Source organism: Falco rusticolus, chromosome 6 (assembly GCF_015220075.1).
Source record: "Falco rusticolus isolate bFalRus1 chromosome 6, bFalRus1.pri, whole genome shotgun sequence".
NCBI lineage: Eukaryota > Metazoa > Chordata > Aves > Falconiformes > Falconidae > Falco > Falco rusticolus.
Genome location: NC_051192.1, coordinates 8,033,840 through 8,054,980, shown reverse-complemented (window position 1 = coordinate 8,054,980; position 21,141 = coordinate 8,033,840). Strand labels below are relative to the sequence as shown.

The following is a 21,141-nucleotide window of genomic DNA, read 5'->3' as shown; positions in this document are numbered from 1 at the left end:
GAGTGGACAGCAAAGGTCTTAGGTCTGTATATGTGGTCTTCTAGATCCTTGATTTTGGCCTGTAGGGATTGTTCTTTGTTAATTACAATTGTCCCTTGTCAGCTGCACATATAACATGTATGCATATTACATTTTCTGGATTTAATGTCTGACTGGAAGCAGTTACTACTTTTTGCCTCTACAGTTGGCTGTGGCTCATGAGTGATACGCAGCTTGGGCACTGTTGCTGCTATACAAGGAAAATGGGTTTGCCTACACTTTTAGGGCTAGGGTTTGCTACGTGGGGACCATTAAAAAAAAAAAAAAAGGACATAAGTTAATTTTTAAAGCATCTGATTAAACTCTGTTTAATCTCCTGTTCTTTTCAGAATTAAATACACCTTAATTTAATTTAGTTTAATTACAAGAGTGAAGTAAATTAAACCAAATAAAAGGCCAGCTTAATTTAGGATAGGTGTTTACAAGTGGCTTCAAATTACTCAGTTCAATTTAAATTCAGGCATTCATTTAATTTGATGGACTTTTCTGAATGTCCCTATGTAAAAAGCTGCCTGTACGAACAACTTTTTTTTGTAAACGTGCCTGCCTTAACGTGTGCATACTTAACATAGTCTCACGCTGTTCTGCTTCCAGTTGCATGCTGCAGCCTGTAGTTTTATTGTTGTATGACATTTTATTTACAGCGTTAAATATGACCACTTTATAATCATTCGTGTGATATTTATTATTGGAAACTAGTTTTGCTTCATAATTGAATGGCCTGAATGCACAGGGTGATACTACTTTTGCTATTCTTAAACAGAAAACCCTTGCTAGAAAATAGACACAACAAAGTTTTTTCTTTTTAACTTGAACCATATTTCTGCAAAGGGGTTTTCCAGCTCATGGTTATGTTACTTTGGAGAAGTGGGAATTAAATAAGGGCTTGCTTCTGTTCTTTCAGGTTTGTTGACAAGATCTCCTTCAACTACATTACTACAAGGATTTAGTGCCTTAACATTTTTATTTCATACATACTGACTTGTGTTTCAAGAATAGGCAAACAGGAAAAGCACGTGTGCAGTTATAATTGTTTTGATTGATTTGCTCACATTCACAACTCTGAGAATAAAAGTTATGCTGAGATTTGATTCAGCTTGTGTTCAGGGATAACTGTTCCTGCATTTAGCAATGGTTTTGTAAATGCTTCCCCAGATCTTGTTGGTTCAGAAGCATAACAGCTCTTCTGTTTTTGTTTTTTTGGTAGGATGACGAAGTGGTTCTGCAGTGCACTGCAACTGTTTACAAGGAGCAACAGAAATTGTGTCTTGCTGCAGAAGGATTTGGCAACAGGCTTTGCTTTTTGGAATCCACATCGAATTCTAAGGTACTGCTGAGTGTTTTAAGTGTCATGTGTGAAGCAAGCATATAGTTATAATATTGCTTGCTTTGATGCGCTATATACAGATCTGTCTAGGAGAATGGACAAATCAAGTCTGTCAAGAATATAAGGAATATTTAATCCCCCTTCAAAGTTTAATTGTTCCTTTGTCATGGCCCTTTGGGCTCTAATGCTATGCTTTCTTCTTTGGGCTCACTTTAAGACTAGTTAGCTGCAGAAGTCCATCTCAGTAACAGGGTTGTTATTTTGCTCGTCCAAGCCGAGTTGTAGTAAGCTGCAGTGCAATTTTTGTGTACTGCAATTCAAAGACACATTTGGTTACTCTGATTTTAACTGCAGGGGGAAAAGAGCAATTATTCTATTCATTATAAGTTTTTATTCTGTGACACGTTGAGATGATTATTACTTTAAGTCCTTTTAATTCCCTATCTGAGCAGAGTAATAGTGCAAATATCAAAATTATCTCTTCTAATTAGTTATCTAAGCCTACTATAACTGTGCTATATACGCGGTAGATAAGTAGTTTAAAAAATTAACTTTGCTATTTGTTGCAAAGGAGGGGCTTTTTTTCACAATCACATATGCTCAAATAAATGTTTTGAAGATAAGAATGTGCCTTCTGGGGGCAGAACTGGTTTTGTGGCCAAAGTAATGGGTATACTTGGACATTTTATTTATATAAAGGGAAGAATGTTGCTGAACATATTTGTTTTTTCTTCAGCTAAAATATAAACATTTGAGAAAATAAAATAAAGGTGAAGCATCTGGAAAGACATCTAGAAAGATTTAGAACAAAAAATGTTTTTTATCTTGCCAACTTCCATAACATCACTTTGATTCTCTCTGATACATTGCAGAGTAATGCTTCATTTTCTGTCTCATCATTTGGAATGTTTTATTCATAATAATAAATTTTTCACTAGGATATTAATGATTCATTATAATAGCAGTGATCATGATGAATTCATTCGTGCTGGTCTGTTTTAAGTGAATCTTTTTAACAATAAAAATGTGCTGGCATGGAAGTGGTTGCAGTGCTAGTTGCCTGTGAGGCCAGAAAAATCTATTTAATGAATTTATTATCATTCAGTGAGTTTGGACATTAAATCTACAGTCTCTTTCTCACTGTATAAAACTCCTTAAAGACAAGAATGTTCAGGAATACAATATAAGTTTCGTATCAGTTTCCTATGCTTGCTTGTTGATTCTGCTTTTTTTCCCATGTTTTGTGAAACAATATTTATTATTCCCATTGTGCATGAACTTGGGGATAAAAGCGAACAAAAGAAAATCCATGCAGCTCATCCTTGTTTTAATTTTTAAGGCTTGACAGTTTCTAGGATGAGCTCATTTGAAGTCATTCGGAGATATAAATACTGAGGGAGCCATAAAATCACCAAATCCTTAAGGCAAAGTTGACTGTAAATGCGAGTAAATAAAAATGTTTTTCTTCGTAATGCCTACGTTGATACAATGTTACTATTTCATTATATAGGGAAAAATATAGAAAATACTCCAAGAGGCATATGTTCATTTGAAAAAGGTTCCAGCAGAGTTCTTGAGCCAGTTAAAAATTTCCCTGCATGTCTTTTAGATTGTTTTCCAGTTGTACTGGGTTTGTGATGCACTTTAAAGCAACCAGTAGTGTGGCATCTGAATTACAGCCAGGTATCAAGGACAAGGTATGAACCAAGCACCAGTAATAGGCCAAACACAAGTAATAAACCTCAGCTATCGTTCTGGACTTGTGTTGTTGAGTCTGCCTCATACAATCCCCAGCTTTTCTGCAATACCCTTCAAGATGTGGCTCCTGGTGGTGTAGCTGATGTTTTATTAGCACAGATTATTTGCATGCACTTTCTTGCCCTAGGATCATTGAATAATTCACACTACAAAAGTAACAGTCAAATTGAAGATATATATTGACAATAATATGGCAACTACTGACTTAATGCTTATCCCATTAGAACAATAACACTGGCAGGCCCATTATGAAAATTGCTTAATGAATTTTATTTTCTTTGGTTCAAGTTTACAATGCAAATGTTTCTTTGGAGGGTCTTGTATATTCTTTCACTGTTGGAGGAGAACAGCAGATTTTGAAAATGTCATACTAATAAAAGATGGATGATGATAGTCAGGCTAAATTAGCAAACACTTTACCAAGCAGTATCAGTTCGTTCACATGTGTTCACATTTCAAAACTGTTTCCAAATTCCTCTTTCTTCACTTCTTTTGGAAGCAATCCATGTTTGTCATACCATGTACCGAGCAAAAATATCCTCCTTAGATAAGAAATATAGCTCTGCAAATGTATTGTTCTTCTGTGTGTCTTGTGTTTTAATTTCAAGTGAGGAATTCATTCATATTTGGAGCTAAATTACAGCTTGTTTTTAGGCTTGAGGTTGGTTTCTTTGTAGCAAATGCAGAAGCATCTTTTGTGATTAAATTTGATACGGGACGTTTTCTGAGAAGAAATGCATCTTTTGGAATTTTGGAAGTTTGGAGAATGCATGATTTTATGGAATCAAATTTCAATGTACAGTTATATTTCTAAGTTTGTGAATATTGTTGTGCATTGGTTTGGTCGTTCTTACATGAAGAGAGTTGAGCTGAGAGTTGGGGTTGTTTAGCTTAGAGAAAAGAAAGCTCCAGGGATTCTCCAGTGGCCTTCCAGTACTTAAAGAGGGCCTATGGGAAAGATAGGGAAGGGCTCTATCAGGGAGTATAGTGATAGGATGAGGGGTAACTATTTTAAACTGAAAGAGGGCAGATTTAGATTAGATGTAAGGGAGAAATTCTTCACTGTGAGGGTGGTGAGGCACTGGCACAGGTTGCCCAGCAAAGCTGTGGATGCCCCATTCCTGGCAGTGTCCAAGGCCAGGCTGGACGGGGCTTTGAGCAACCTGGTCTAGCGGCAGGTGTCCCTGCCCATGGTGGGGGGTGGGAACCAGATGATCTTTAAGGTCCCTTCCAACCCAAACTGTTGTATGATACTATATATTTTAGCAAGTGCTGAGTAAAAGGGGAAAACAGTAACTCCAGGCTATGCAACTTCCAGTACAGCGTGGGAGGCTGGTGCCCTCCTTTGCTGCGGGCTGGAGCCCACCATGCTGCCCTCGGGCCCTTTCCTGCAGAGCTGCCTCCCAGGAGTCAGGCCCCAGGCTGGGCCCGGAGGTGCTGGGGCTGTTGCACAGTGTTTAATTGTGTAAATCCAAATGTATAAAAAGAGCACACGGTGTCCCTTAATGTATGGATGCAAGCAGATGCTTTTTGAGCAGTTACTGACATAATGAAATACTAGGGTTTTAAAAACCTAATTCACACTGATAAATCGGTGTTGTCTACTTGTTTAAAGTGGGTTGTTCTGGGAATTTGCCATGCAGTAAGATGGCTTTTTTTTGGGGGGTGTGTGTGTTTGATAGTTGCTGCAGTTCCTTTCTGTGCTTGTGTTTCCATCGCATCCTTCTAAATAAGTCCAAAAAGTCTGTCAGGGCTTAAGGAAGGCTTCGTAGCTGCACCTCCAAGGCCATCTTAATTGCCTTTGTGTCGTGTTGCCAAAATGAATGTTTCTATTTAATGGGAAAGATGGCGCTTAATTTTATGTAATCTCAAGTTCATAGAACTCCATTTAGCAGATATTCACTAACATCATTGATTTTAATAATTTAAATGAAGAGTTGGTAATAAGTTTATGCATACGTACACATTACTTGACTGACTTTACATACATAATTTAGACATAAGGTAGAGGAAGTCTTTATAAGCGTAGCTCAGAGGATTTTTTTCAATGAATCATTTTTTCTCAATAAAATGCTTCTCTATAGAAGCAATGTAAATAAGAACATAGTGTATAGAGTGTTTCACTACATTTGTGTGTAGCTTTATGTAATAGATAATCTACATAATTATAAATATTATAATTATGTGTAGCATTCCATTTTTTTATTCCTTGTAAATCTTGAGCCTAAATGCAGATGTATAGGATATGTATCAAACCTGACTGTGATCCTTGCACTTAATCCCACAACCCAGCAGAATTATTTCTTGAGATGGAAATCAAATAATTTAAAATGAATGTGAAACGAACATTTGTACTGTCGTCTGTAACGCAAGTAGTTTTAAAAAAGGAAACAATGTGTGATAACTTGCAAGGCATCACAGACTAAATAGTGTAACCATAATATACCTGATCTAGGAAATTTTACTACTCTAATTGTTCAGATTGTATCTCCTGTTGAAGCAGATATTTGGAACTTGTAATACTTACAGGAATGGATTATTCTGAGTTTACAGAAACGTTTATTATAAAATCCAGTGTTGTCAGGGACATACACTGAGTTTTAGCTTAATGAGGCACTATTTAGTACCAAAAAAGAATTAAAAGTTCTTCCTATCTACAAAACATACCTTCATAAATATGACTTTCTTTTTCAGTCACACCCACTTATTTAGTATTTTAAAGTTTGATAGTACTGTAGGGATACATCTAGCAATAATTCTACATCATTGAGGATAACTCTGCATGCTTAATATTAGTGATTTAGAATTCACAGGGGTTTTTTTCTTTATAAGACTTAAAATATATTGTGTACTTGGGAATTCTTTTTGTCAAAATACATTTTAGAAATACTAAAGACTGTTATCAATACAGCACTTAAAAAAGAACCTTCAAAGGGAAGTACCAAATACCTAAATATGCGGGTAGAGTGCATGACACGCACCTGAAAATGTAGGAACAAAAGCTGAAAGATAAAATTGAAATAATTTTGTAGTTAAAAGGAACTGGAGTAATGGCACTGAACGAAAGAGTAGTCCATATGATATGTACACATACATAGTGTCTCTTATCAACTAACCAATGCAAGGCAAATGTCAAAGTGCCATCCAGTCAAGAAACTTAACCCAAAGCTGTACAGTTTTTGTAATTTGACAAATGAAACAGAAATTGTAATTTCCCCAGTCACAGAATCACAGAATCACCAAACAGTCAGTGTTGGAAGGGACCTCTAGAGGTCATCTAGTCCAACCCCCTGCTAAAGCAGGGTCTTCTAGAGCAGGTTGCACAGGATCTCATTCAGGCAGGTTTTGAGTGTCTCCAGAGAAGGAGACTCCACAGCCTCTCTGGGCAGTCTGTGCCAGTGCTCTGGCACCCTCAGGGTAAAGTTTTTCCTCATATTCAGAAGGAGTTTCTTGTGTTGCAGTTTGTGCCCATTGTTCCTGTCGCTGGGTGCTACTGAAAAGCGCTTGGCCTCATCCACATGCTTCTAGATGACCTCCAGGATGAGCTGTTCCATTACCTTTCCGGGGATGGAGGTGAGGCTGACCAGCCTGTAGTTTGCTGGGTCCTCCTTCCTGCCCTTTTTGAAGACTGGAGTGACATTGGCTGTCCTCCAGTCCTCAGACACCACTCCTATTCCCCATGACCTTTCAAAGATGATGGAGAGTGGCTTCACAATAACATCTGCCAACTCCCTCAGCACTTGGGGGTAAATCTAATTGGCCCCCATGGATTTGTGGGTGTCACGTTTGCCTAAATGATCTCTAACGTCATTCTCCTTGGCTGAGGGAAAGTCGTCTTTCTCTGTACTTCCTCTCTTGTCTCCAGGGACTGGGAAACCAGAGGGCCAGCCTTGGCAGTGAAAACTGAAGCAAAGATGACATTCAGTAACTGCCTTCTCTGTGTTGTTCCTCACTAGGGCACCCACCTTATTTAGCAGCATGCCCACATTTTCCCTAGTCATCCTTTTCCTACTGATTACTTGAAGAAGCTGTTCTTGCTGTCCTTGACATCCCTCACTAGAATTCCAAATGGACCTTAACCTTCCTTGTCTCATCCCTGCATTTTCTGACAATGTTCCTATAATCCTCCCAAGTGGCCTGTCCCTTTTTCCATATTCTGTACGCTGCCTTCTTCTGTTTGAGTTTTGCCAGAAGCTCCTGCTCATCCATGCAGGCCTTCTGCCCCCTTTGCTCAGTTTCTTACTCATAGGGATGCATCGACCTTGAGCTTGGAGGAAGTGATGCTTGAATGTTAGCCAGCTGTCTTGGACCTCTCTACCTTCTAGAGTCCTAACCCATGGGATTCCTCCAAGTAGGTCCTTGAAGAGGCCAGAGTTAGCTCTCCTGAAGTCCAGGGTTGCAATCCTACTTATTGCCCTGCTTCCTCCACACAGGTTCCTGAGCTCCTTCACCTCACAGTCACTGCAGCCAAGGCTGCCCCCAACCTTCACATCCCCAGCCAGTCCTCCTTTGTGAAGACAAGGTCTAAAAGCACACCGCGGCTTGTTGGCTTTTCCACCACCTGCCTCAAAGACTTATCATCAATGTTCTGCAGGAGCCTCCTGGACTGTGTGCACCCAGCTGTGCTGTCTTTCCAGCAGGTATCAGGGTGGTCGAAGTCCCCCATGAGAACCAGGGCTGTTATTGTGAGGCTGCCGCCACTTGTCTGTAGAAAGCCTCACTGACTTCCTTGTCCCGATCAGGTGGCCTGTAGCAAACACCTGCACCCGTGTCCCGTGTCCCCCATGTTGGCCTGCCCCTTAATCCTTACCCATAACCTCTTGGTTGTTCTGCATCTCCCCTGGGCAGAGCTCGGTACGTTCCAGTTGCTCTCCACGTAAAGGGCAGCCCCTCCACTTTGCCTTGCTGGCCTGGCGTTCCTAAAAAGTATGTAGCCACCCATGCCGGCATTCCAGGCATGTGAGCTATCCCACCATGTCTCTAACTGCAAAGAAATCATGGCCCTGCCTCTATAGTCAAATATGTAGTTTGTAGCTGTCTTCGTTATCTAAATGTCTGTTAAATGCAAACAAGCAAACCCTAAATCTTCGTAAAAGCACATATAATGGTGGTTGTTGGTGTTTTTTTTGTTGTTGTTTGTTTGGTTTGTTGGTTTGGGGTTTTTTTGTTGTTTTTTTTTTTTTTACTTTTTAATTGTAGTGGAACAGATGTAGGAATTCAACTTCTGGTATAAAATAAGTGAAGACGATCTGAAAAATCCTATTAAATTAGTTTTCCTTTGTAACTATATATCCCAGTAACTGTTTAAGACTCTTACTATTTATAAAGCTTAAAACATAAAAAGAAGCAGATACTATGCTGCAAAGTCTTGCCTGAGGTACAGCTGTGATACGAGCACCATGATGTAAGAAGGTCAAACATGCAGTGTGCAATCCTGTGACTGGTGTGGTGAGTTTTCTGCAGGCTTCTCAAAACCTGCCAGTTTGCTGTGATTTAGCTTCTGAGTCCTGCCCTTTTTAGTCCCGTTCCTATTCAAAAGGAAAGTTGCTATTATTGCAAGATAGCTTCATGTATTTCAATTTTTAATGTTCTTTTCAAAGCAATGCCCTCACAATTGCATCATTGATGGATTTGGGTGGTGGGGTGGGTTTTTTCCCCCATTTAGTATAAAAAGCTTGGGACTCTTATTAAGTTTGGGACTAGGTGTTAAGACTGGAAACAGATTATTTGCCTTCACCAAATAGACTAACCTATACTAAAATACCAGAAGAAAGTCCTTGAACAGTGAACAAAGTGATACATAGAGCAAAGCCAGAGTATTTTGAGGTGAGAGTTCTTACTGTGCACTCGCGTGTGATGAAAGTTACAGCTGATAGCTGATCAGTGCAAGCACAGCCCTGGCGGCTTCGGGCCTGCTGCATTACCCTGAGTAACTGAACATCACAAGGTTACACAATGGCATATTCTGCTAAATCCTCTAGAGCTCAGCATTTTAAATATTTCCTGTGATGGGTTTATAGCGGAATGTACTTCATTAGTACATGCTCAGTAGTTACAAAGCAGTCGTTTGAATTTTAATTAGGCTGATAAGTAGTTTGTGCATCTGAAAACCTGAAAAAAACAGACTGATAAATCTGTGTGTTGCAAGCTAAGAATACATGAAAGTGCAAATGATTCTTTTAAGCCCTTTAGGCAAACGTTTGTCTTAATGTAGCAGTTTCAAATTAAGTATGTATCCCTGCTCAGCCCTTGAAGTCATGGTATTGCTACTTCCTACTCAGTATTTTTTAAGCACTGTTGAGCTAAATCTGGGTCAGCAGAGTCCTGTGTGTAATCCCAGCCCAAAGGGCTCTCAGAGATTAGGATGAAGTGTGGCCTATTGTAAGTGAATCTATGTGTTTCTTTGAGGTAGGTAATATCAATTATATCAGAAACAAAACAAATCAAAAAAACACCAAAGAATTTTCCTGTTAATTTGTTTCTTAAGGCTTTTTGAAACTTTTATCTTTTGGCTGGTGATTTTGAAGATTCTAGGCTTTTTCTCCTGGTTACTTGCACGTGAAAAATGAGGAAGAATGTGCATGCTTTTTTAACAGCAGAGGGAATGCTGTAACTTGCTATCATAACAAGATTATTTTCAACATTAAATTGAGGGTGTTAGTTTATAAACAGTTGGAATTGGAAGGGGGGAATTGGGCAAGTGGAAATCGTTTGGAGGTTGAAAGTGTAAGTTTTGTGTCCTTGTGCTTGAAACCCAAATGCAAGTTGCTTTTTAACTTTCCTAATGCTGGCAGAGGCATTGCTATGTGCAAATGCAAGCATAACTTTTTCTGGTTTCACAAGCAAAAGAACAGTTGCTTTGTTATGCATTATAACACAGAGGCTGGATCATTAAAAAAGAGATTATGTTCTTAAAGAGTACGCATATATGCAGAAGGTCAGAGTTCAGCCTGCTTTTCCTGGGTGTTCAATTATTTTCAAATAATTGCTGAAAGTTTGCTGTTTGTTTGAAAATCTGTAGATACGAGTGATGGACATGTAGTCAATACATGAGCTATGAACCACACTGACAGTTCCAGTCTGTTTTTTCTTACGAAAACCAACATGTCTCTAATAGCTGGAGGATGGGAATAATACTGTGTTTTCCCACAGTATGATCACTAGCTTAAGATGTCTTTCCTCTCTGCCTTTTTTGGCTTGGCCTTTTCAAATACCATCTATAAGCCAAAATGAGTTTTACAGTTCTCTGTGCCTCAGAGCAAGGATCTTGTAAAGCAGTGATTGTGTGCAGTCTGCTTTGGCCCTGCCTTCAGTCTTCCAGTTGGGGAGTTGTGTGAGCTGGAAGGGGTGTTGAAGCTGATGTTCAGCTGAATTCAGTGTGAGATAGTTTTTCTTGTCTTATAGAAAGCGATGTAAATATAGTGAGTCCCCGTGAATCATACTAATCGATGGTTTTGAGTGTTAACTCTCTTAGAAGTTTTCCCTCTCCTTACTGGATACATAAAGACGTATAAGGAATATGCTTAGGGGTGGAAAGCCTGTTTCATCTTCCAGGTATTTGTACTCTTTTCTTGATAAATACAAATATATCATCCTCAAAAACATTGCCTTGCCATGAGAATGAAGTTTTAGCACACCTTTTAAAAAAGCATAGGAAACTACTGTTACTTGGCTGATTTCAAAAGACTGATAGTCTTTCCTTAACAATCTTGCAAACTTTACCTCTGTCCCACATTTAAATGTAACAGGGAGTTAGGAATTTCAGGTTTTCTTTGTGTTTCTCTGAGTATTGATGAGTTCTAGTTGCACAGTACAATGTTTGCAGCTGGTGATAAGGCAACGATCAAGGAAAATGTGAGTCAAAATCAGTAACAGCCATCACTCAAGTGGTTTTAGATAATATAGGATGAATTAGTTTAGATTAGGATGCTTAAAATGGCCAAGGTATGTATTGATCACTAAAAGACGCAGCAGGGACAAGTTATTTCTGTCTGAAGGAAAATGCCAAAGTTCTGTGACATTTGGAGTACCGTGAGAGAAAAGGAAACAGGCACAGCACAGGACTTGCATGAGAAGGTTGGGCAGAGGCCCTAGAAAGCAAGCCAATATTCCACTCAGCGCAATATGAAGAGACTTGCCAAGAAACCATTCGAATGTCCATTATTCAATGAATTGGAAAGTCCAGCTAATACAGATTTTTTCCTCTGATTTGTATATACATTAAGTTATTAGGCAATACAACAAAGTCTGTAGAAATAAAGTACAATTGCAATGAAGTCTTACTTAAAATAAGAAACATGCTTAGTGTGTTTAGCTCTTGTAAGAATAAAGCTTAACATATTTTGAGTGCCATCTTTGATATGTGATTTGGTCAGTAGTACACGAACAATTAATTTGACCTCTTTTGGCTGATACAGTTGCAAGTATGTGTACAGATTAATGGCTATAAAAACCTCATTTTATAAACTCAAAATGGTAAAAGAATTCTTTCCTATTGTGTATGCTTCCAGCTTATTTATCATGGAGGTTAACTGTATTTATAGTTTCCATTACAGCTCTTATTTTCATGTACACATAACTGTCCATATAATTCTCACGAGGATGGTTTTATTCTATAGAAAGTGTGGATTCCTTGGAATTAATTTAGAAGAGTTCTGGTTATTTTGGAAAACTTGCAAGAACGTGGTGGTGTTTGTTGTTTTTTGGGGGGGGTTGTTTTTTGTTTTTTGTTTTTTGTTTTTTTTTTTAATTAGAAAATCAAGCAATACCAAACAATGGCATTTAAAAGGTTATGTTAAATCCCCAGCGTAGACATGAACTTTAGAAGAGTAGTGGAACATCTTTGCTTGGTAAGGTGAAAACTGAGATATTGGTAAAATAAAATAAAAACCATCTAGAAAATGTTACATGGTTGTGCATAATAGGTATCTGTAAAGATCTTAATACTGTAGTTAATCTTACATGATGTCAAAATGAACAATTCTGTAAAGGAAGAACTTGAATACAGTAAAGGAGGAAATTCCAGGTGGGTGAATGATCTAAATGAATGCAGTAGTTGCACGTAGGGGGTGATATCTGTAAACTTCATGTTATACTCCCTCCTTGAATGTGGATTCAAGAATAGCAGGAAAAGAGTAAAAATCCACATAGTTTGCCAGGTCCTTGAGACTGTCTTTACTGCCTCTGAATTATTAAGCCTCTTGCTTTACTACCTCTTTCATAATTCACTTCTGAGGCAGGTGGGTTGTTTGCTGGGAAATGTGTGTGGGCATTTCTGTCTAGATGGTACTTCGTGGCAGCTTTTTGTGCTGGTATGTTGCTGAATGATAAGTTACAGAAAGCCCTTTAAAGCAGCAGTTGTTTGCTTAACAGCTTAGTAACAATATTTTGGTACCTTAGACTAAAAAGGGACAAAATTTGAATCTTTAAGAAGCTGAGCAAATAATCACTAATTGGTCTTCCAAGCTTTTTGATTTTGTAGCTAATAAAGGTACATAAAATAAGTGTTTACTGTATACATCATGCACTGTCTTCCCAAATGCAGTGTCATTCACAGTCAAATAGGAGCTTTATATATTTACACATATATTTACAGACAAACCACAAGTTCTGAGAATACACGGTGAGATATTTTTTTAAAATAAGTATTTATGCTGGAAAGCATTATCACACTTTTTATGAGCAGTGAAACTCTGACAGTACATATCCCTAAATCCATGAAGAATTTCCTGGCAGACAGTCCTATCTGTCCTTCTGTCCCTGACCTAAATATCTGCTGGAGACTACAAGAATCAGATGATTAAAGGTTTTATATTTTTTTTTTTCAGTGAACAACTTTCAATATATCATTCTGTTTTGTTTATATTACAGAGGTGAATGTTTATACCTTTTAAAATAATTATATAATTTCTAATAATAGTTTAGATCAAGTAAATCAGATCAAAATAATCTGGGGAACATTACATCCAGCCTGAGCCAGAATGGACAATATTACCTTTAAAGGACATATGTATAACAAGAGGGACTAAATGAATTAAAGAAATAAATAGTATATCATACCGCATCTTCAAAAAGTGGCTTTATAATTTATTAATTTTTTGCCAGCCAGAAGGGGCTGGCACACCTAAATTTGAATAAAGCACGTCTAGCTTCTGTAACACTGGTGGGATAGACTGAAAATTCTGTGGGCATTTGCGTTTCATTTGTTTTGAATATTTTTTTTTAATTGAGTTAAGCACATGAATGAGTATTGACTCAAAACAGAATGCATGCATTATTCATTTTAGTTATAAAAAGTGATTTATTTTGCGTATGTGTAAAGAAAATATTGACTGTTAATACTCAGTTTAGTACTGTAAGTGCTTAAGTGCGTTGCTGCATCTTGCCACAGACGATTTTGATAGCTGTGTATGCTTTGCTACTTTTAAACTGTGTTGCCCAGGAGAGAGCTGATGATGCATCTCCTTTCCTTTGCTTAAGGACAAGTCAGAGGTGACTCAGAGCATAAATTTCCAGTCCCTTATTCCAGCAATATTTGATAGGCACCAATTTTCGTGGTTATACAGGTTGATTGATTTCAGCAGCATAAAATGGAAAGCATAATGGTTGAAAACTTACAATAAAATCCTGAGAGATTAAAATTTAGTGTCTGTTGTTACATTTTGTAGTTGATAGCGTATGAGATAAATAAGCAGGTTTTGCTTCTCTTAGGCACATTGTTTCATGTTCACTGTGAAGTGAATGAATTTCTCATTAGAGTTGGTGTAGGGTATTCTGGAGGGGTTAGTATTTATCTTTTTGGGGTTTCATTTTTGCACGTGACAATTCCATTGTGAAGATTTCAGCTATAGGATAAATTTAACATTAAGAAAATCTCTGCAAATAATGTCCTTTTGGTTGTTATGTGAAGGTAAGATTTCTACTGAGGCTGGTCAGCCCATGTCAGATATTACAGCCACAAAAGATGTGCACAGTTGCCCTACTTGTCTGATCCTGAAAGATTATAGGATTCCTACTTGGAAAGACGATTGTTGTAATGTGCATGTTTTATAGTAAACCTGGTCAGAGATCAGGAAGATTTTCCTGGAGGGTGTCTGCTATGCTTTTCAGAAAGGGGAAAAATAGTATTTTTATAAAGATCATCTTTCTGGTGATGCAAAAATCAAAGGGTAGCTGCTTCCCTCCAGGTTCTAAAGCAATAGTAACTTCCCACCTGATAATATTCTAGATTCTTCCATTACTTGTTGCAGTAGCTACAAATACGGCATAATCTCTGAGAGTAAACGGGAACTGTAAAGTTTTGAATAATACACATAAAGATTAGCATAATAAAGTAGAATTTGCAGGATCAGCATGAAATTAAACAAAAACAGTTTTGTTAATTTGGATGTGTGCCTAGAACTTTTGTAGCACTGTTGATCCTATGAGATTTTGAAATTTTATTAATTAGCATGGAATTTTCCTAATTACCTTAAAAATTAACACATTTACATTGCATTAGGGTGATGTACTATTAGCAATTGTCATCTAAGCTTCTGGCTACAGCAGCATCATTTATAATGGCTGTTGGGTTGATTGACCTGGTTTATCCATCGAGGCTGAAATGTCTTTGGGTGAATTCTTACACAACATCACTTCTATCTGTTGCTAAGAGTTTTAAATTTTCAGAGAATGGATAAAAAAGAGAAATAGCTCTCAGTAATGTTGGACTTATGTATGATTAGAAAGGAGACGAGAGGGGAGAGATGGGGGATGAGAGGAAAACACCTCCTTACTTATCCTCTTTAGAGATGGAATGTATGAGGCCCTAAATCTTTAAAGAAAGTAAACATCATACCAAGAATTACATCTTCCAAGCAGTTAAGACCGTCTGTTCTGTTAATAATAGCCTCATGGCCCTCCACAGCTCTCAAGATCAAAGATGTTTCCAAAGAGCAAAAATTGAAAAATTGTAACATAAAATTTTGACGCTGTTTGCAAGCATGAAGGAAAATAATAGAATTGTACTTATGTAACAACAGCCTAAGCAGAAATTGGTTTCTTTTGGATTTCTAAAGGAGATTGTGAGAGGGGGGGAAAAAACCCAAGAAGCAGTTTCCTTCTGAACGTTGTTATACTGTCAGTGTGTACAGCTTGTTTCAGTTAATGCATTTTTCTTTGCCAATGAACTGTTGCACTGTGACCATCAGCTGACATTCACTATCTGAAAATAAGAGTAGGGAAGGATTTTGGTCCTAACTGTTGTGCTAACTCATATGGAGATAAAAAGTAGTAATAACTCCTTGTGATAAGACATAGACTTCAAGATAAATGAGTGTTTATCTTTGATATACCAACAGAAAGTATGCTCAGTGTATCAAGAGTTCTTTTCACTGCGGTGTTTGCCAAACCTAGTAGTTCATTTATGAGAGAATTCTGCACTCAGAAATGTGAATAAAAGAGGGAAGCTTTCTTTATGAGGCCACAAGAAGAGAATCTTTTTTAAAAAATTAAGTCCATCAGTTGTTTAGGTGAGATTAACAAGATATGGTATAATAGAGGTGATCAGCATGCAGTGGCATAGGCAACCAACATGATTCAAAAGAACCACTGAGGACTTGGAGTTGTCTTGTGTCCTAGGTTTTGAAAATTAATCGATTGCAGTGTACTTGGGTCTGACCTCCATTCCACCAGTAACTGTATTTCCCTGCATTGGTCTCTTTTTCCCTTGGTGTTTTTTTTTTTTGTTTTTTTGTTTTTTTTTTATTTATTCCAGGCCCTATTCTGGTTTTATCCTCCCAGTATTCCTGTGAGTTTTTCAGTTTTAACCCCTGAAACAGCTGTCCTGTGAAGAAGGAAGCTTTAGAGCTTTCAATTAGTGAAAAGTTTCTTGTCAACATGTGGAAAATGACATTTTTCAGGAAGTAGAGCTTGACTAGATTTTCATTTTTTTTCCTAGAAAAAGTGAAAAGCATACTTGTGACAAAAGGCCACTCACTCCCTTGTCAAATCGCTCTTCCAAAAACTTGAGGGTGTTACAGTTTTTTGATAGAGTAACATAAAGGGTTTTGAATGTTGAAAACTTAGTCATTTCCATCAAAAGCAGAGATTTCAGATGGAATATCCTATAAATGCCTTGTACAAAAAGTGATGGTTTCAGGCTAAAATAGTCACAAGCAACTGAGAACGAGCTTTTTGTAGGAGGTGGTCAGGCAACCTTCACGGTTTCTGCTAATGTTAAACATGCAGGACCTTGACACTGTTATCGAAAGGTCCTGTCTTCTAGAACCAAAACCAGAAGATTCATAATTCATTCTCTCTTTTCCTTTTTTGGGATTTGGTGAATATGGTTCGTCCTATTTAGCTGATGGGTCTTGCCATCGGAGCCGTGTGTTTTTGTACTGGGTCCATCTTTTCAATCACAAGTTTGAAAATGCGGAAAGCTGTGCTTTCTGTGTAAAGTCCTAGAAATGAATGTTTGTGCTCGGTAATATTGAGTGTGTTTCATCACTGTCACCAGACAGAATCTCATTTAAGTAGAAAGGACTGCCAAAAAGACTGAGATATATAAATTTAAATATAACTTCAAAATAGATGGTGGGTTCAGTTTCTTTCAGGCTACTCCCACAAACAGGCCTACAGATCTTTTGCTTAAACTCGGTACTAAAATTAATTTTCTGAATCCTCCTACTTGGAATCTCAAAGTTAGGCATCTAATAAGTGTACTAGTTTTAAAAAAGTTATGAACACCCTACATCTCATTTCTTGGCAATGATGCTGACTCTGGATGCTTTGTAAATCAGGCTGCTTAGGAGGAGGTTTTTTTTAGGCACTGTTGTGTGAATATTTAGTATAGATTTAGAGATGAAATACCTGCAAGCCCATTTAATTGGGAATTCATTTAAAGAGGAATAAAAATAACCGTGAGCCTAGGAAAACAACTAGGAAGCTTGCAAATAACTAGGAAGAGAAATAAAGCTGAGGTAAAGCTGCTTATTCTTAGAGACAGAATTGTGTTTGCTGATGCGATTTACTACTTTTCAGTCTTGTACCAGTATTTATGAGAGGCGGAAGTTCAGTTTACATTCACAAGATTATATGCATCATATTATGTGAGCAGGTTATGGCGACTTTTTAACACTGTGTAATCATCAGAGTAAGGCAGTGGGACTGAGTTTTGTATCTCGGCCTCTTGCTTTCATTGTCATCACACTGGAATATGCAAATAATAATTCACTAAAAACTGGAATAGCTTGTAATGAATACATCCAGTATCCGTGATTCAGTTGTGGGTTGGACTACAGCTAGAGATCTTTTAAAATAGCATCTCAAATGCTTTACCCAAAACACCTTTTTAATAAAGGGTATGATTATCTAATTTGCAAATCTGCCTCCCACAGAGTAAAGCATAATTTACTGTGCAGATATTACTACAGAAATACTACTACACAATAAATATAGTTTAAAACGGCAGGAAGAATAAAGCATTCACATATTTTCTATATAATCCAGCAATAGATATGTTTTAAAAATTGCAGATGAGAATTATGTTATTTTGTCTAATTTTGCTGACTGGGCTATTATAAACAAGGGTGAAGGCTCAATAGAAAAAGTTAATAGTAATTTACTACTTTTCTCCTAGCGGTACTGTATTTTCTTTTGAAATTTAATATACAATTTCTAGTTAATTTATGTAATAACCTAATTTTATCAAGCTACTTAATGTTAGGTTGTAATTATGACTGATTAGATTGTCTAGACAAATAATTGACAACAAGACAAATATTGTAAACAAGAACTAGCAGAGAGAGTCAGTAATGTTTTAAGCTCTGAGAAATATTGGAATTGTTACTTTTTACACCATTGGGTATATTTTATGTTAAGCATTAAAATATAACTGATTTTGCAAATGTGTCCAACATAAATTGAAAATAAATTGTTTTGGATGCTGCTGTTGTTCATCAGAATTTTCCACTGATCTTTTTGGGTTAAATATAAGTGATACAGATTCCCTGGACTGTCCAAGGACCTCATTATACATTCTGTCACAAAAACAGAAAAAGCCTTTTGAAATATGAACTATTTTTCTTTGCCTTCATTTAGAAAGTTACTGCAGCAAAGATGAATACAATAAAAATTGGTGGAAAAGCAGGCTGACAATTAACAATATGGTTGTTTATGTCTACTGAGACATCTGCTTTTGAGCACTGATCATTTTTGGGGGGTATAAATTGCATTCTGTTCTCAAATTAAAGATTTATTATTACCCTTAAACTGGTGAAAATTTCCAGCTAGTTACAGGTTGTTTTGGTGTTTAGTTAAAAGTTCGTTGGTGGGTGGCATTAAACATGGAACAAAATATTTTCTTTAAAATTCTTTACTTTTTAATAGTGTATTCACAGTCTAGCAAAGCAATCACTGAAATATCTGCCTACACATTTGACCTGTCATCAAAAAATCCTGGTATTGCTAACTGATTGGTACAGATTTTCTTAGATCAGCCCCTAGAATATGCATTTTCCAGACTGGAAACTAAACCCCACAATATAATTTGTATGGAGATATCTTCTGATAGGGAATGTTAGGCAGCTATGTAACACAGAATACCTTTATTTTTTATATTCCTTCCTCCATCTGTATGTGAAGTAATATGAGAGATAAGATAGATAATCAGAGGACTATGTTTTTCCTTCCTCGTTTTAAGTTTATGCTTTGAAGAGATGGAAGGTGCATAGTGAATAAATTTTCAGCATATTTCAGTGAGGTTTTAAAAATTACCTGGAGTTGTTATTTTTTGGAGGGGGCTATTCAGAACAGGAACCTTCAATCTGTCTGTATGCCAGCCTGAAGCCTCGTCTTCTAAATACAGAGCTCTAAAAGCATCAACATTCAAATGGACTGTAGAGGGGTGAGCAGAGCTGTAACCGTCTGAACTAAATATACTGGCAGTTCTGCATCTGTCCCGTGTATGTCCATGCCATGACTGTTGCACACTGTATGCAGCAATGCCTGTTGGATCTTCGCTAGAGCAGATTTGGGTGAGAAACTGCCAGAGAGGAAGAGTCTTGATTCACACGCTCACTGCAAGCATCGGTGGATGCATCTTCTGTCAGCTCTTAGGGGACAGGCGGTGCTCCCCGAGGGCCACCCAGCGCCTAAGTACCCGTATAGCAGACGTGAGGAAGGGTAATGTGCTCTCACTCTTGTCTCAAGTGAAAAGAACCTGGTCATAACATGTTGCTAGACTGTAAGAAGAAGGTGCCTCTTTCACTTAATTAAAGCAAGACGTTCTCATGCAGTTCTCCTTTATTACTCTCTAGCTGCTCAGTGTGCCTTACTGACCTGCTAGCAGAATAGCTACAAAGTGTTCATTGGGACTTCATTCCTCAGTGTTAATGGGGAGGGAAGAAAATGCTCATGGCTGTCTTGAATGTAAAGAAGAATTGAATTGATGAAGGAGGAGTGTCCTGGTTACGTTGGCTTGATCACTGTGTGAAATGATGCAGGGTTTTCCGTATTGTAGAGTGTATAACCTGTAATGTAGGTATAGTAGTAAAAAGAAAACAGCATTTGATGGGTCACAAAATTGTATGTGTGACAGATTCTGCCAGCAAAAATCTTGCTTTAAATAACAGTACTAACAATAGGAACATTGTTATGGAGACTGCATATGTATGTTTGTTTATAACCAAGCATACATAGAAAATGTAACCTTGGCTCATTTCTGAGCACACTGTAAGGAGCACCTTTTGCTGTTTTGCTCAGTTGCTTGTTTGTCCATCAGTCTTCACTGGGGAGAACTGAGGCGAGCTGGACCGTCAGGCAATTCATTTCTGTGAGGCTTTCCTGAACGGAAAATTGCAGCAACACCACCTTGCAACCTGCGAGCTTGGAGTGCTCCCTTTCCTGCTCTGTAAAAGGGCTTATGATAGTACTTACATTACAAGGACATTTTGAAGAGAATCTAATTAGTTGTCTGTTGGCCTAATACTAGTGAAAAGGCCTGTTGTAGTGTCGGAGTAACTACAAAATAAAAATGGTAATGAGAACCCTGCCAAATAAATAGAAGCCTGATTCTAAAAGTGTTGGCTTAAAAATATTTCAAGCCTAAGTGTCATTGCATGAGCCAGTTAAAATCCCATGCAAAAGAGGATGCTATTTAATGCTTTTTGATCTGGTTAAAACTTTAATTTTAAATACCACTTTACATTAAGTTTATTGAAATATAAATAGAGGTAGGTAATGAAATATCCAATAGTTAATAAACAGACTTGAATTACTGTAATTAGGAGTGATGAACAGCAATTTAATAAGCTATTAAGAGTGTGAAGTGTTCTGAGTAAACTAACTTTTGAAACTTTAGAAAAAGAGGGAGTGAAATGGCTTTGCAACTACCTTTTACAATTTAATGTTTGAGGCCTTGGAAGAGGCCTCTTTAAATTCAACGTAGTTTGAATAAATGTGCAGTTTTACAGCTTCAGTAGTGAAAGCATTCATGGTGTAAAACCCTGATTTCCAATAGTCAGTAAAAGTATTGCTAAACTAAAATATGCAACTCACACGAAAAGAAAAAGAAGGAACATGAAGGAATTTCTGTAGGCAAGAAAAGGTGTGTAGGAGTTCTATATTCTATTAACAGAAGAAAAGATCCCCACATAAAACCCAATTTTACTTTGCTACTTTGTAACTTAGACATTGCTGTTAGAAACCTGTTTCAATTTTATTATGGATTTCTATGATAGTCTGGAAAATTAGCTTCGCAATAGCTCAATGATTTATTTTTTTTCCCTCAATCATCACAAGTTCAATATTTATTTTTATATGACTCTTTAATTTTATCCCTCTTAGAATACGGTGAAGTATACTGCTTCAAGGCTGAGAAGCTACTGGCTTGTCCTTGATATTCAGTGTCTAATGTGTCCGCTACAGAAAAGTCATCCTGACCTGGAGACCATCATAAAGGATGAGGTCTGGCTACTACCAGTAGCCTAAAGTCTGAATTTTGTTTCCAGCCTGATGATAATATCTAAGACACTTGT

General features: G+C 37.4%; 1 protein-coding gene across 11 annotated transcripts in view; it reads left to right on the top strand.

Annotated features, from left to right (window-relative positions):
- The window catches only part of RYR2 (ryanodine receptor 2), a 434,536-nt gene that overhangs the window by 113,019 nt on the left and 300,376 nt on the right, over positions 1–21,141 (top strand). For all 11 annotated transcript variants that reach the window (XM_037391531.1, XM_037391524.1, XM_037391528.1 and 8 more), the window contains exon 2: positions 1,247–1,366. In XM_037391531.1, coding sequence (XP_037247428.1) covers positions 1,247–1,366 — 120 coding nt within the window. The remainder of the gene's footprint in view (positions 1–1,246; positions 1,367–21,141) is intronic.